The following is a 17,222-nucleotide window of genomic DNA, read 5'->3' as shown; positions in this document are numbered from 1 at the left end:
AGTCTATTGGTGATAGATTTTATTCCAAAAAATATTAGTAATAAACAAAAAGACTGTGATGCTTGCATTCCACGGGAAAAGGTTCTGATCTTTTCCCTGGTTTAGTAGTTTGACAATTTCAAATATACTTTTCTCCCTTTTAAGTACATTTGGAGGGGTCTTTTTGGACTTTTGATTTAGATTGTATCCCTAGGTAAAGTATGTTTCCAACCATAAGGTCTCTTGAGGAATATAAATAGCAGGAAATGTAAATGCAGAAAAAAAAACAAAAAAACCTAATAAAAATTAATACACATAAGAACATACAAAAAAAAAAAGAGAGAGAGAAAACCAAAACCATGAAGTAAAGATAAAATGTGTAGGATATATATAGGATATACTGTTTTGGTTTTTTTTTTGTTTGTTTTTTCATGTTTAAAAAAAGAGAATATCATAATTAATTTACTCAAAGGCCATGCCAAGTAAGTCTTCATACCTCTACTGAACAGTAGAATCATAGAATGTTTTAGGTTAGAAGGGATCCTATATATCATCTGGGTCCAGCCCCCCTGCTCTGAGCAGAGATACCTCCCACTCACCAGGTTTGCCCAAAGCCCCATCCAATGAGGCCTTGAACACTTCCAGGGATGACCACTTCTCTGGGCAACCTGATTCAGTGCCGCACCATCCTCATGTTTAAGAATTTCTTCTTAATATTAATCTCAATCTAAATAATGAATTTAAATCATAACCCTTTGTCCTGTCACTACACTATCTCGTAACAAATCCCTCCCCAAGTTTTCCCCCTTTAAATATTGGAAGGCCTCCACATTGGAAGGTCTCCTTTATAATATTGAAAGATCTCCATTGTAAGGTCTGCACAGAGCTTTATCTTCTCTAGGCTAAATAATCCCAACTGGAAGCCAGAACCTTTTTGAAAGTTTATAGTATATCCATACCACCTGCTCTTGTCATTATCATTATCTAGGTGGTATTGCACTTAGCCAAAGTGTGCTAACCACATAGAAGAGAAAAATTTCCTGATGCATATAGATAAGTTTTTGTTAGCAGCAAGGGTAAGAAGATGAGAACTACAGTGAAACCTGCAATGCTGTTAGGATAGGAATATGAAGGTAACAGGGGAAAAAAATAATGGAAAAAGCCTTGATTTTTTTGTACTATTTATCACAAAACTGACATTTTACTAAATTTCTGTTGATGCCACAGTCACTTGTAAGCACTTCGCTTTTCTCTTGGCCCTTCTCCTAGCCTGGTTAAGAGAGAGACTCCTCAAACAAGCTAAGCATCATTTGCTTAAGGAAATGTTTCCTACTGTTAACCTAGTTTTGTTTGTTATGTGTGGTGACACAGCAATTCCGGCACATTCTCCAGAGAAAGAAAAGCTCAGTACATTGAAACAGTCCTGCATGATTGTTATTTAACCACAGGCACCTCACAACCTGTTGACCTTATATCCCAGGACTGTACTTGACTCCTCCAGTCCTCAGCATTATGATGAAAACCTTTCTTCAGATATTCTCTGTTCTGCAGTCTTCCATCTTCTCCTTTTGCATGATTTGAAAAATGCAGGAACAGTTACATCTGCCAAGGTTCCATGTGGAATAGTGATTTCCTATGGTGGAAAAATGTGCTCTGCACAGTAATTACTGTTGAGTCAAGTCCATTTAATCTGTACAATGACTTTTATTGTCTTATGCAGTTTGGAAGGATTTGGGAGGCCTAGTCCTCTCCCAAATGTGTAAGACATCAGTCTTAAAGAGGTTAGAGGTGTGAGAGAGCTAGATTGCTACATATATTGGGTAGCAGAATATTTGGCATCATGGGTGCACAGATATAAAGATGGAATAAAGGCTGCAGTTTCTCATGAATATCAAATCTAGCTATGATGTAGGCATGGGATAATCATTATACAGCTTTCCTATTTGCCTTTCTTAACTTTGTCCTACATACTTTCTTGAACCTCTAAGCAATTCTCCCCAGACTTGTAGCTTGTGCTGAAATGCATAAGATTGCAGCAAGTAAGCATTTTTACACATTTTTATATTCATAGAATCTTAGAATAGCTTAGTTTGGAAGGGACATTAAAAATTGTCTAGTTCCAATCCCTCTGCCATGGGCAGGGATGTCTCCCACTAGATTGGACAGACAAAAGCCCCATGCAACCTGGCCTTTAGCACTTCCAGGAATGAGGCATCCACAACTTTTCTGGGCTGTTATTTCCAGTGCCACGCTACCCTCTGAGCTAATAATTTCTTCCTAATGTCTAATCAGGATCTACCCTCTTTTAGTTCAAAACCATTACCCCTTTTCCTATGAGTACATTCCTGATAATGAATCCCTCTCCAACTTTTCAGATCTTCCATCTCGTGCACAAAAAGGCAGATTTCATTTGGTTTTCTATGAAGGGAGACACACCATGACTTTAATTTACAGTCAGATCTGTAAACTCTATCATACCATAAGCTCAATCCCAATTCTGGGATTCTCATTTTGCTCTGTGTTTAGTTTATTAGGGTCATTGGTCTATTAAGTACATTGTGTCCTGTGCATCTCTCTAGCTGATAAAAAAAATGTTATATATTAAAAGAGGTTCACTCTACAAGCACCCAGAGCATATGAAAAATATTTGTAACTGACTGACATGCACAGTGTAGATTATTGCTTCTAAGTCAAGGGGGAGACATGAGGAGGGTGCTTTTGACTGGTGTAGACACGCTTCTGATCACAGTTCTTTGGCACAGAGCTCCTAGAGGTAAGCACAAGCACTGGGTGAAAAACTGAGCTGCTGCTGAGCAGTGAGAAATTCCCTGGTGCTGCCAGCCTGCAGCCCAGAGAGGTAAGATCATAGCCATGTCTAGTCTCCACTCTTGTAACCCTCTTTTCAGCCTCATCTGGCTGGTGTCTTCTGTGCACCATTTTTAGTCTTGCGGCTAACTTTGAATCACTGTTTACCCACAGCATCTCACTGAATGTCAGCTGAGTTGCTGAATTAGCATTTGGTTGGTTCCCAGCAGAGCTATGTGGAAGAGAAATCACGAGATAACTGCAGTATAGACTGGTGTTTCAAGGTGATACTGTGAAAATATAAGATGACATTGCACAATATGTTCCTATTATTTCCTATATTTGCTGTTAACATGTATTTAAGTGACTGGATCCTCACCTTGCATTTCAACAATGGCCTCATCTGTTGGTGGTGGTGAGACTGGGAGATATTGCATTGGATTTGTGTTCTTATGAATTAAAAATGAGCAAAGTGTGCTTTACTCAATCTCTCCTTATCAGATTGTTTCTGACCTCACTTAAACTGCTCCTTTTGCCAGAACTGAAACTGCACATGCAAGAGGAGACTTAAGCCAGTGGTGCATTAAATCAAACATTAATAATATTTGTGCAAAGAATTATGGAAAGGGTTGGTAAAATACATGTTCAGAGAGGCTTTGAACAGTTAGGACAAAGAACACTTCAGTGTTTTCTAAGCAAGAAACAACGCCCTTGGGTTCCTCTCTAAGAAATGAATAGCACCAAGGTGTATGTTGGCAGTTTGCTTGCTCCAGAATCTGAGAAAATGGTTGGTTTGCAAAATTTTAATTCAGATGTTTTTTTTTATTCTCCAGTTACGAATTCCATGTGAAACCTAGAAACCCCCTTGGTGAAGGTCCGAGTAGCAATGTTGTGGCTTTCAATACTGAATCAGGTACAGACTTACAAAGGTTTGACTGTAATTTTATTATCCGTGTTTGTGAACCAACTTTAATCCATTTGTTTGAGATATATGAAAGGTTCTCTTACTTAATTTCATTTTGTGAGTTTGATCTTGCTCTTTCTGATCTCCAGATTGGCTTTTTACTACTCAGTAGTGGCTAGAAGGTGAGGGCATGATGGTCGTACTGAAGAGAAAAAGGCAGGAACACAGAGATCTTCTGGTGTTTCCTGTGAAGAAACAAACTTTAAAGAATGTTCAGTCTTTTAAGATCAGTGTTCTTTGTATTTTTATACTTATCAAACTCATTAGTATGTTCTAATTGGGAACATAAAGTTTTTCTTTGGACTACTGTGTTTATACACAACTTGCTACCTGTTCAAAATGCTGCTGTGTAATAAATAGTGATATCTTAAGGCTGAAAAAATGATCAAGCAGTAGTAGTTGGAACAGTTGGTGTCCCAGTATGTCTTCTTCCATCTTGTTTACTCTCTTGTGAAAACACTGAAGAGGTATACACAAATCTGTTTTGAACACTGGCTCATTCTCAAGCTTAACTCTTGTCTGACTCAAAGGTGAGAATCAGAGATTGCCTTGCTTTCTGTATTTCAACTCCCAGTAAGGCTAACTCCAGTAGACGTTAAATGACTCTGTACAAACTAGGTGTCTTCTTTTGTGTAGAGGTAGTTTCTGTTTGATAGTATTTAAGGACCATATAAATAAAAAAATGGGTTCAACCTCTTCGAAAGGACTTGCTTAATCTGTATTTTGAGCCAGGTGTAATAACATAATGATCCTGGTCTAATGCTCATTGATGGATGAGAATTTCAGTTGAGCAAGGGATTAGGCAGGGAGGAGTTCAGACTAAGCCACACGTATTTAAAACCATGAATACACTCCTTGTAGTCCTAGATTGTCAAAACTGAATTAATGTTTATGCCAGGTGCAGTTTTCACAAATGACAAGGCTTATGTTCTGTATCCTATTTAGCTTGGCCAAATGAAGCATTACATTACATTTTATTTTGTCTTAATTGCACACATCCATTTCTCACATTTTGGGAGTTCATAGCCAAGTCTTGAGTGGCAAGTGTAACAGAAGTGGTTTCTGTCTTTTATTTAAGTATAGAGACTGAAATTTAAAAGAAAGAAAGAAAGAAAGAAAGAAAGAAGGAAGGAAGGAAGGAAGGAAAGAAGGAAGGAAAGAAGGAAAGAAAGAAAGAAAAAGAAGTGCAGTAGAATTGACTTTTACAGGTTTAAATTCCTGTTTTCACTAGAACCTGCTTTGAACACAGAGTCCCATAAGTAAAATTTTTAAAAGCACATTGATGCTGTAGTTTCATACAGTGACGTTTCTTTTTTAAATTCAATATGAAAGTGAACTTTGCTTCCAAAACACTTTCTATTTCACAACATGCAGCCTATGTCAACAGTAGAAAATCACTTGACAATGCTTTTCCATTGTTATAATGGGAATGTTAATTTTACAATGTCTGATTGAATGTTTGTTTTATTTCCACAGCGGACCCAAGAGTGAGTGAGCCTATTTCAAGTAAGCCTTGTATAAATTATTGTGTCTTGCGATCAGGATTTTTTTCAGAAATAGTGTAATTTTAAGGGGGATGGAGGTGGTGGTGGTCTGTACTGTACCAGTTAAATGAGCTATGGAATCAAATAGCTTTTGAACTTGAATTAATTCTTTCCACCCATATTCCTTGTCAGGAATGCATGCCAGGCTGCTTGTTTACCTGAGCAGAATGCAATCAGTGTGATGTGATGCTCCCATGGCAGCTGGGATGGCTTCAAACCAATGTACACAGATGAGCCAAAGATGGCCTCATATTTTCTCAGTTTTGTCATTAAATCAAAGGAAAGACTCTTCAAAATGAATAAGCTATTTCACACTTTTTAAGTGACTTAACAGAACACAGCTTGGAGGATACTATTTATCTGCCATTATGTTTTTAAAAAATTTCTGCTTCTGAAGGGCTGCTCCACCTCCGCTTTACACCACTTGTAAAGACTTGCTGTCTTCAGCAGAAGGTGGACTGAGCTTTTGAAGAACAGAGGCCCATTCATACAAATTGAGCTCTTTTTGCATTTGTAATGAACAACACTTTGACAAAACTGACACCATTTATTTTCACGTGATTCATGACACTTTTATGTATTTTTTTAATCACACATGTTTTGCTGCAAGGTGACCTTCCTGTCTTGATTCCACATAGAAACAATGACTGTATCACATACATTGTAAATGAACATTTTGGCAACAGGAGAACATTGTTCCCCTAATAAGTGAGAGCTCCCAACTGGCTTCTCTGACACAGAAAGCAGAAGCAGTTCACTGCATCAATCATAGTGGAGCACTCAGTGCTTCCCTGACATAGCTTTCATGCTCAAAATGCAGGTGACAGGTGATGCTAGTGTATTTCAAAGTGCTTTCTGCTCCATCAAAGTTTCTATTTATTAGAATATATTTGTTATATATGATTTTATATAAACTGCCATACCTTAGTATCTTTATTCCTCTTGTGCAGTGGGAAAGGATGCTATCTGGACTGAAATTCCATTCAATTCTGACACTTACTCAGAATGCAAAGGGAAACAATATGTGAAAAGGACCTGGTATAAGAAGTTTGTAGGTGTGCAGCTGTGTAATTCTTTAAGATACAAGATATACCTCAGCGATTCACTTACAGGTAAGAGATAAGTCAGCGTTGTTCACATTATAAACTCTTCAAAAATACGAAGAACTAAGAGGCTTAACAAGATGGGCACTGTTGAAGTGTAATTAAGTATGATTAATGTAGTCCCTAGGCAGATTAATCATTAATAGTCTGCTTGTGCTCAGTAGTCATTGTTTGATACTGAGTTTTCAGACTCAAGTGCTACTTCTCCACGATCATCATCTGATTTATAAAACCTGTTGGTATCCTGAGGGATCTTACAGAAAACTGATAAATAACAGATGTCTGACAGTCAATAGCTTATGCTATAATGGCACCAAATCTGTGTTTAAATCATAGCCTGGAACAGTTCTTAGTAGAAGATCAGGGCTTAATTTTAGATTAGAGTTAGAGCGCATTCATTCCCATTCCATTTCATAAACTTCTTGTTATTTTATTACTATGGGACTTACAAGTACATTATTTCAACTCAAATTTCTCTCACCTGCTTTGACATTTTTGTTTTCACATTGCCCATTTTTGTTTTTGATCTCTTGTTGTCATCTTTCTTTTTCTTATGTTATGCTTTATTACTAACAGCAGCTTCCTGTCCTTAGTTTCTCAGGTTCTATTCAGTGTTCTACAATCATTAGCAAATGAGGTAGTTAAGACCTGAATCTAGTGACATGTCCTGTGTCTGAGCTGGGGAAGAAGTCTGTAGTGTTGGTTTTCAGTTGATTGATATTTAAGCAGAACTTTGTATCTCATGGAGATTGCAAAAGGTGTATCTGGAGATATTTTAACTTATAATCCTTTCAAAGTTCCTGATTTCCTTCTGTATGAAATCTTTTCTTGACGTCTCCATTATTATGGCTTTAGTATAGGATCCAGAGCACAAAGAATGTAAAAAAACCATACATAGGTAATGTCTCAGAGTGTAAGTTAGGCAGACAGTATGTTCATCATGTTGAACTCAGTTAACTAGGATAGATTGATTGAATCATCTTCCATAACCCAACACTGCTCCATCTCTGAGCTCAGCAACACATGGCTCAGTGGTCTCTGTGTGTGGTAACAGGGAGTGAAAAGGGAAACAGGGACCATAAGACAGCCTGTGCCAAAGTAACATTAAGCTGCCATCACTGTTTCCCCATGAGTAGACAAAGAAGGAAAGCCCAGTCATTAATACTAAGTACAATACCTCATGCATAAGTAATACATTGGCAATTATCTGAATAAAAAGATGGTTTTGAACAGAGGTATCTTTCATTCAGCTGTTACTGCACTAACCAGCAGTGATCAAATGACAGAAGCTGGCAATGAGGCGTAGTGTATCACACAACCAGCCAGTAGAAGAAATGGCAGTGCTAATTTAGCAGGACTATGCTGTAGCTCTAAATCAAGAGAATTAACACTGCAATGAAAGCTACTTCAATCTTAGAATAAAAGTGTAATATGTCAGGAGCCCATTTTTCTATTTTTGTTAGATTGGTTTTGTTCTTGCTGGAAGGATGGCGATTTAACTTGGCTGGAGAAAGATCATGACAGCCGCATTGTATTCATTATACTTGCTAAGCTTGGTTCTTGCGCTTGAATTCTTATGAACAGTGCTGACCTCTTGTCACAATATTTGAAGGATCTGAAATGTGTATGTAGGAGGAAATCTGTTCTGTGATTTTTTTCCCACCTATCTCCTAAGTGAGGCTGTCATGGTGTGGGCCTCCATATTACAGAGGGATAATTTCCAGTCTGAAGCCAAACTCTGTTCTCCTGCATTTTACTGCCCTGCCCCGTCGTGTACCCAAGCCCAGCAGAAATGTATCTGCTAGCACTGGCAGCTCTGCAGTATGCCAAGAGCAAAAGGTCTTTATTCAACATTATGCTGAAAGTATCTCCCAAAGCTTTGCTGTTCAAGCAGCAAAATGATCTTGAAATTTGGGTGCATTGTGGACACACCATTGCATAAAGCTACCAAAAACTGAACCTCTGCATGCTTGTTTTTAGCATGAATTTTACTTCTACTGTTGCAGAAATCACAATGTGTAGAATAAAAATAGTATTCAATTTTCTTAAGAGAATCTAAAGGGAGCTCTGAGAAAACAATTATGCCAGAATTATTATTCCCAAAAGAGAAAGACAAATCTAGTAGTCTTTTGTTAGCAAAATGTTTAAGTGTATTCATTTATTGAGGAACTGGACTGTACAAATTTGATAGTCACCAAGATTGAATGCTCTTGAGAGATGTATGGCAGTTGTTTGAATTGTGCATAGGTTATGATGTGGACTAGAAGACTGTGTGTATCTGAAAGTTACTGTTCTTTTGTTAGCCAAAAGGTATCTGCTTTATTCTGTCCCTAGTGAAGAAAAGTTGATCCACGTTACACATGCCAGGACTGTTCTATAAAGCAGCATCTACTGCTGACCTCATTTAACAGTCCTCTAGAGCAGTCACAGTAAGCATTCCAGAAAATCAGGCCACCTAAAAGAAAGCATTTATTGGGCAGCAGAAAAAGATAAATTCTATGTGTGATGTTCAACAGCCATGGAAAGAAAAGGCAAAACAAGAAAAACAACCATGCAGTTTTGGGCAGCCTGAATGTTCTCAACTTCAGATCAAAAATTTACCAAGAGGAACTCCCACTGACCAATTCTTGCATGGAAAAAAATATGCTTGCAGCCAAAGCTAGACAGTAATAAATTATTTTCTAAACCTAGACCGTCAAGTGGAGGTGAGAATTTTTGGCAAAGTATTGATCAGACCACAGAAACACAAGAAAGAGTGAATTTATTGGTAGGCTGCTAGTTTATTAATTGAACTTTAGGGAATAGTATGAGCTACCTCACCACCTGTCACACAGCCAGGTGGGCACAGATTCAGGGCCACAGGAGGCCCAACATCTAATGAACAACTGGACATTGTGTTTAGCTTATACCCAAGCACTGAGCCTTAATTGTCACCATTCCTTTCAAAGTCACAGCCTGGGGCTGGACATGTCACAAAATACTGTGAAAGGTCAGATAAAATGCTGATCTTATCTGAAGATGTTAACTGTCTAGGCCTTGGAAGTGAAGACAACACGTTTTCCTCCATCTTTTGAACAGAACTTTGCAAATCTTCTTGCAAATCATATCAATAAGTAAAAACCTCTGTCAAAACTCATTCACTGGGAGTCCTCAACAGGTTAAGGACAGCCTGTAATGTCAGCACACACAGTTTGGTACTTATGATCTTATTTTCTGCTCAGTCACAGTCAAGGGTCCTGTTAAACAGCCCTGCAAGGAACTATATGGGCCCATTTCACGTTCTGAATAAGTAGTTGCTACACCGGGGTCATATATTAGTTAAGGGATATCACTTGCACGTACAAGCTGTAAAGTTTTAGAACAGGGTTTGCATGTGTCATGAGGTGGGCTATAAGGACTTCTTTAAATATTCTCAGGACTTCCCAACAGGGAACCAAACCTGCCTTCTATTAACATTGCTAGCAAAACTTAACCTCATTTTTTTATACAATCAGAATGAGGTTCTAGGTAATAACATGATTTTGCTTACTGTATGAAAGTTAAGGAGGGGAAATATACATCCAGGCATGGATTTTGGCAGAGTGGGGTGCTGCTGTCAACAGCCATGAGTGCTACGCTTGCACTACGCACTTAACGCTCTAATTACAGCAGCAGATCCTGAGAGGTAAAGAATGGTTGCATTCGCTTTGGCTTCCCTACAGAGCTAAGAGTATCAATCTCTGGTGGGTGGCTTCAGCCTTCACTAAACTGGACATTGATTTTCAACTTTGCTGCTTATTTCCTTTCAGGAAAATTCTATAACATAGGAGACCAGAGGGGCCATGGAGAAGATCACTGCCAATTTGTAGACTCGTTCTTAGATGGAAGGACAGGACAGCAAGACGATCTACCAGTCAAAGACGGTAATTCCTTAAGAATGTCACTGCAACAGTCCTTGGCAGTTCCCTTGTTTGTCTGTTTCTTTTTCTTGCCAGTAAATTGAGGGCCCACTGCCAGGGTGGGCAATGAACAAGGGCTGTCGGTTCTGCAGGCAGAAGAGATGAGAAATTGCTGAAGATGAAAATTGTGGTTAAGAAACTTTACATGAGCCAGCAGTGTGCTCTTGCAGCTTAGCAGGCCAACTGTATTCTGGGCTGCATGGCAAGGGAGGGGATTGTCCCTCACTCCTCTGTCCTCACGAGGCCCCAGCTGGAGTACTGCATCCAGGTCTGGGGCCCCAGGCACAAGAAAGATGTGGAGCTGTTAGAGTGTGTACTGAGGAGGACCAGAAGATGATCAGAGGGCTGGAGCACCTCTCTTGCAAGAGGTGAGGGAGCTGGGCTTGTTCAATATGGGGAAGAGAATGCTTTAGGAAGGCCTCATTGTGACCTTCCAGTACTTAAAAGGAGCTTATCAGCAGGAGGGAAATCAACTTTTTACCTGGATAGGACAAAGGGGAATGGTTTTAAACTAAAAGAGTAGAGATATGGATTAGATGTCATGGGGAAATTTTTCATTGCGAGTGTGGTGAGGCCGTGGCACAGGCTGCCCTGAGAAGCTGTGAGTGCTCTATCCGTGGAGGCATTCAAGGCCAGGCTGGATGGGGCAGCCTGAGCTGGTGGGTTGCAACCCTGCCTACAGCAGAGAGGTTGGAACTGTGTGGACTTTAAGGTCACTTCCAACCCAAGTTGTTCTGTGATTCTATCATTCTAAGATGAGCCATGACTTACTTAATAAAGACCATTATGGCTCAGGTTCTGTGAGGTAGTAAACAGCCTCCCTCCTGTTTAAAACATTCCAACAGGTTATTCACATTTGGTATTGCATATTTAAACCCAATTGCAATTTTCAGTTTGCATAGCGGCATGAAGTGTTATGCTGAAACTAGCAAGGTTAATGTTAAGTGTCATAAATCATCACTTGAGCATCAAACAGCTCTGTTTAGTGCTAATGAGAAACTAAAAAGTTATTACTGGAAAATATAATTCATGCTGCAGTAATTCTGAATACACTAATTCAAGGTGGGTGCCCAAAATGCTGGTCTGGTCTAAGGGGACGGGGTGTGGATGTCCTACAGGCAGCCGTGACCGCCCTGCCTATTTTTTCATGTTCCCCAGGCTCAAGTGTAAGCAAGTTCTGTCAGCTGAGCCTCCGCCTTGCTTGTTTGCAGCATTACCACTGCAAAGCGTTCCACCCTCTTGTAGGAACATCGTCTGTATTGATACAGGTGTGCGTGCAGAATGAGTAATGGAGTATTTTGATGAGAAAAAAAGTCAGAATAGTTTTCAATATGGTACTGACCAGACCTTCACGCATTTAGTGCTTTGTTTGTAAAACGTCTCGCCAAAGTGCATGAATGCATTGTGGTAGGTGTAGGTTAGGGCTAGGGTTAGGCTTTACTTCTCCCCCAGTCAGTGTTCCACACTTGTAAAGGAGTTTTGTTGGAATAAGGAATTGTCTGAGTCCAGTTCAGCATTGCCAGGACAGCTGCCCTCTCAATTGTATCAGATTCACTTATTAAAGAAGATTTTATAAATGTGAAATAAGCTCATGAGGTAGGTAAAGCCAATCTGTTTCCAGCTACTGGATTTAGCTGGCTGGATTCATAAGCTGCATTCATTTTTAGCTTGAAAACCTAAACAAATACAAGTCACCAACAAAAAAGGAAGTGAAAGACCAATTTGCAACTTGTGTTTCTAGTACATGACAGGAACAGAGGAAAGAGAAGGCATACGTTGCTGCTCTGTTCCTCCCTGGTTGTGGCAAGACAATTCAAACCAGAGTTAATGGTATGGTTTCACATGAAATGCAGGAAAGGAACGATGGCTGTGGCGTATTGTTAGCCATTAATGGGATCATATGCAAGCTCCATGGAGAACTCAGAAGAAGGTACTTTCTAATGGCTTACTGCAAACAAACTCCATTCTCTGTTCTAGGATTTTTCAGGGCAGTTCGTCAGGAACCTGTCAAGTTTGGAAAAATAGGCGGGGAGACTCACATCAACTACGTGCGCTGGTATGAGTGTGGAACATCAATTCCTGGGAAATGGTAGATGTGATGGGGACCTGGTGAAGAGACCCAGCATCAAGCACCCTTGCGAATGCCCCAAGCAAGCTCAAAGATGGGAATGTATGGTATGCCTGTCACTTACACAAGTTTGCTGGCGTGTAAGATTTATGCAAGTCTAATGCCAATACTGCATTAATTGTGTAATAGCGTAGGCTGCTTAATGTAGTTATCCAGTTTTACAAATTTGTTTTTAGATTGAAAAAAAAAAAAACACAGGCTAGGGACACGGTGTAGGATAATGTATAGGGAAGCTGGCTCCCTATTCTAGAGGTATGGTTTCTAAGGTATTTTAAGAGATATGGTGTGTATATTATTTATCACAATGTTGTAATAAATGTTTAAGGCACAGTTATGGTAAAAGTTGGTCATGGAATGCAGTATGTGTTATTTTTTAAATATTCACTGGTCTTGTAACGTAAGTGCCATAAGCTATCTGCCCAGGTAAATCTACCATGTTTCCCCCATCATAAATTATAGAAAAGTCTCCATAGGTTTTAATAACCAGGAAACTTGAAGTGCTTTCTCCTTACACGTACGAACAGCCCATACTCTTGCCCAAACACTGAGTTTTATTGTGTGTGGATCTTTGAATGATAGAGTACGTGTTTTTTTCCATATTTGTTTCCAAATGCAAGTTTCACCTCCAGCAAAACCTCCAGTATGGTCAGCCCGTGGCTGTGAAGTTAGAAGTGCTGCAGTGGGTAGTGAAGCAGTGGTTTGTGTTCCTCTAATGAAAGCAGGCAGGTACACGTGTATGTGGAGAAACATGAAACTGGTCTCCGTTGCTGTGGCGTACCATAAAAGTGCTGTTTTCAGAGACAGGGGTTCAGAAATGAGGTGTATGTACATTGCAGGAGGGTTTGGGACAATAAGTGAAATAGGAAAAATAAGCGGTCATGATGGCGTCATCGGTCAGATTTGGTTTATTAAGAAGGAATGCTTTAAAACATTGCTCATTGGGGAAAAAGGGGAAATAGTGATGACTGATCTTTTAAAACTGCTTTACGGCAATTAAAACCTCTCCCAAAGCTACTTGTTGTACTGCTTGAACATTTATGTACTAAATAAAGAGATGTAGTTTTTTTTTTAAAAGGTGTTATTCATTACATTACTAATGTATTGAAAAATATGAACAGGACACCCAGATATATATATAGTAGAAATAGTCATTTATAGAAAATGCCTTCTAAAGTACATTGCAGGTACACTGTACTCCTAATAAAATATTTTTTAATCAAGTGTTTCTCCTATTGTTTTACATGCAAGTGCTAGTTTCCGTGCCAACAGCTGTGGCAGAAGGGGGTCCTGTGGAAGAGGCCCCTGTTGAATAGTTGGGTGACCACCTGATGTGTTAGGGTTGAGGAGCAAGCAGCAGCAATGACATTCCACAGCTTCCTGATGTATGTGTGCCTGATTAGGAGAGCAGTGACACTTAGGGATGTGGAAGGTAGAAATTTTTTCAGCTCCTGCTTTATTTCCTAATTTTTCTTAATGAGAGTTCAAGCAGTGTGCTGCTCCATTTCATGACTTTATTCCCTCCTCTCAGTTTTATGTATTCCTAGAATCCATAAGACGGAAAATATTAACTAAGAGAATGTTTTGCCCTTTGCTGTTTATATGGTTTATTGAATTCTTTTACAGATTTCAATCTGTTTTTTCTTGGCTCAGCACTGAGTCACTGGGATCACATTCAGATTTGTCAGGGTGGCAAAGGACCTGTGTTAAGTTGTTCCCCTTTAACAGTTCTGTATTAAAATAATGGATTTGGCTTCATCTTTTAAATAATGAACCCGTTCTCCCCCTCCCTTTGTTAAAGTATTTAAGGGGTTATTTCTAAGATTTTATATATTAGCTATAGATATATTTGGGAAAAGTTACCTGATAATTAACAACAGCAGACAGTGCAAAACCATTTCTGCTGCCTAGTGGCTGCAAGAGCTTTACAATGGGTTTGAAAGGGAAGATAACAAGGAGTGGAACAGCACAGCTGAGTTAGAGGGACAAGGTGCTAGTGGGGGTCCTAACCCTGCTGCACACTTGAAACCTTATGATGATGAAGGTAGTAGGAAGACTAATGGTAAATACGTCAAAGGAATGAAGGATTTATCCTCCAGGAAGATGACAAGACCAGCTGCCCAGCTGAAGTGTCTCTACACCAATACACACAGCTTGGGAAATAAACAACAGGAGTTGGAAGCCACCGTGCTACTGGAAAACCATGACGTAGTTGCTGTCACCAAAACCCATTGGGATGATTCCCATGACGGCTACAAGCTGCTCTCAAGGGACTGGTGAGGAAGGAGGGGAGAAAGCACTACTGTCTACGTTAAGGGAGGAATAGAGTGTGAAGAGCTGTCCCTTAAGAATGACCAGAAGCAAGTGGAAAGCCTGTGGGTGACAGTTAGAAACAGAAGCAACAAAGGGAGACTTGTGGTTTGGGGGTCCACTACAAGGATGCCTAATTAAGTGCAGCCTGTTGGTGAAGCCTTCCTCCTCCAGCTACAGGAGGCGTCTTGTTCTCAGGCTGTCACCCTGCTGGGAGACTTCAACCACCCTGACCTCTGCTGGGAACGTAGCACAGTGAGCTGTGAGTGATCCACAATGCTCCTGGAATGTATCGAGGATAACCTCCTGAGCCCAACCAGGGGGGATGCAATGCTGGACCTGCTGCTCACCAACATGAGTAAACTGATTGGTGACATCAGGATTGAAGGCTGCAGGGGCTGTAGTGACCATAAAACGGTGGAGTTCACAGTCTTAAGGGATATTGGACAGGCAAAGAGTAAAATCAGGAAGTTTAATTTTAAGAAAGCCAACTTCCAGCTTTTCAGGTAATTAGTCAACAAACCCCCTGGGAATCTGTCAAGGACAAGGGCATAGAGCAGAACTGGCAGAACCTTAAAGAAGTTGTCCTTGGCGCACAAGAGCTCTCCATCACCAGGTGTAAGAAGTCATGAAAGGAAGACGAGAATGGCATGGCTGAACCAGGACATGCTGGTCAAACTGGACAGCAAGAAGGAAATGTACAGGCAATCCACAGATACTCTGGGTTGAGAGTAGAGGTGCTGCTGGGCTGTATAGGGATGGGGTCAGGAAGGACAAGGCCCAAAAGGAACTGGACTTGGCAAGGGGCACAAAGAAAGGCTTCTGTAGGTACATCAACTGGAAAAGGAAGTCCAGGAGTGTGAACCATCCTAGCGAGCAACACAGGCAGGCTGGTGATAACAGACAACGAGAAGGCTGAAGTACTCATTATTTTGCCTCAGCCTTCACTGGCAACTGCTCTACACACAGCCCTTAAGCAGATGGTTTAGAAGGCGGGATCTCAGGAAGCAATCCCCTTCTCGCTGTAAGCGAAGATTGGTTTTGTGACCACCTGAGGAACCTGAATGTCAGTAAGTTTATGGGTACCAATGAAATGCATCCCAGAGTCCTAAGGGAATTGGCTGACACAGTCACCAATCCACTCACAATGATATCTGAAAAGTCACAGTGGTCAGGTGAAGTTCCTGCTAAATGGAAAAATGGTAATGTTGCACCCATTTTTAAGACAGGTAGAAAGGATGACTCAGGGAACTACCAACCTGTCAGCCTCACCTCTGTGCAGGGGAATATCCCGGTAGCTATGCTAAGGTACATGGAAGACAAGGAGGTGATATGAGATAACCAGCACCTCTCCTACACGGTCAGGCTGAGAAAGCTGGGGCAGCCCAAAGAGAAGGCTCTGAGGTGTCCTGAGAGCAGCCTTTCAGTATCTAAAAGAGAGCCGGCCTTGTAAGAAAGAAGGAGACAGATTCTTTATCATAGTTTGCTGTAATAGCACAAGGGTTAATAGTTTCAAATTGAAAGAAGGGAGATTTGGAGTGTATATAAGGAAGAAGTTTTTTACAGGAAGGGTAGTGAGGCACTGGCACAGGTTGCCCAGAGCTGTGGTGGATACCCTGTCCCTGGAGATTCCAAGATGAAGCTGAACAGGACTCCGAGCAACCTGATCCAGCTGTAGGTATCCCTGTTCATTACAGGGGAGTTAGACCAGATGACCTTTAAGGGTCTCTTCCAACTCAAATGAGTCTGTGATTCTATGTCTTGGCATTAGGTGTGTAAATGGAGAACTATTCCCATGTGCCCACAAACGTGAGCACCGCTTATCATTACCCAGCTCTCTGTCTGCACACTGAACACGATGCACACTTGTTATGTAGTTTTCTTGTTCTGCACTACCTAGACTTTAAAATCAAGACAAGGCACATAATAGATTCAGGGTTTTTTTATTAGCTTTCCATGTGAGCATTACAATTTATAATACATCATATCTAGTTTTTACTCCAAAATCTAATTTAGTAAATCATGTTATTAGTGGGCTAAACTTCCAGCTAGCATTGTAATATCCTTCAAACGAGGCAAGCTAGGATGTCAATCGATCACTTGACAGACACGTAGGTAGTGTTCCCAAACCACCCCAGCCCCAAATTAAACTAGGAAGCGGATACAATTCAAAGCATGAACGGCTCGGTCGCTCCTTCCCTCCCCCCGCAGAACTAATGAACACTTACAGCAACTCTTCTGCCTCGGGACAGCTCCAGATCTGAGTGGGGACGGCTGTCAGGCCGCAGCAGCCAGCACCAGGCATTCGGCCCTTACCGGTAGCCAGGCCCAGGCTGCGCGTAGCCCTGGGGCCCAAAAGGTGGCCGGGTGCGGGCGTAGGGGTTGGGCCCAGTGGGTGGTGGCGTCATGGTGCTGCCGGGCGGCGGGGTGAAGCCGGGCCGCGGCTGGAAGGTG

At 40.8% G+C, this 17,222-nt stretch overlaps 2 protein-coding genes across 31 annotated transcripts in view; one reads left to right on the top strand and one right to left on the bottom strand.

Moving 5' to 3' along the window:
• ABI3BP (ABI family member 3 binding protein) overlaps positions 1-12,654 on the top strand; it is a 130,528-nt gene extending 117,874 nt beyond the window's left edge. For all 30 annotated transcript variants that reach the window (XM_010720269.3, XM_010720294.3, XM_010720238.3 and 27 more), the window contains 5 exons: positions 3,618-3,697; positions 5,225-5,254; positions 6,243-6,404; positions 10,184-10,297; positions 12,311-12,654. In XM_010720269.3, the coding sequence (XP_010718571.1) occupies positions 3,618-3,697; positions 5,225-5,254; positions 6,243-6,404; positions 10,184-10,297; positions 12,311-12,426 (502 nt within the window). In that variant the 3' untranslated portion in view covers positions 12,427-12,654. The remainder of the gene's footprint in view (positions 1-3,617; positions 3,698-5,224; positions 5,255-6,242; positions 6,405-10,183; positions 10,298-12,310) is intronic.
• A 4,041-nt stretch (positions 12,655-16,695) lies between these two features.
• The window catches only part of TFG (trafficking from ER to golgi regulator), an 18,692-nt gene continuing 18,165 nt past the window's right edge, over positions 16,696-17,222 (bottom strand). The window contains exon 10 of the mRNA XM_010720668.3: positions 16,696-17,218. Coding sequence (XP_010718970.1) covers positions 17,081-17,218 — 138 coding nt within the window. The 3' untranslated portion in view covers positions 16,696-17,080. The remainder of the gene's footprint in view (positions 17,219-17,222) is intronic.

The sequence above is a fragment of the Meleagris gallopavo genome, chromosome 1 (genome assembly GCF_000146605.3).
Source record: "Meleagris gallopavo isolate NT-WF06-2002-E0010 breed Aviagen turkey brand Nicholas breeding stock chromosome 1, Turkey_5.1, whole genome shotgun sequence".
In the NCBI taxonomy this organism is placed as follows: domain Eukaryota; kingdom Metazoa; phylum Chordata; class Aves; order Galliformes; family Phasianidae; genus Meleagris; species Meleagris gallopavo.
The sequence above is the reverse complement of the archived record's forward strand: the minus strand, read 5'-3'. Positions and strand labels throughout refer to the sequence as shown.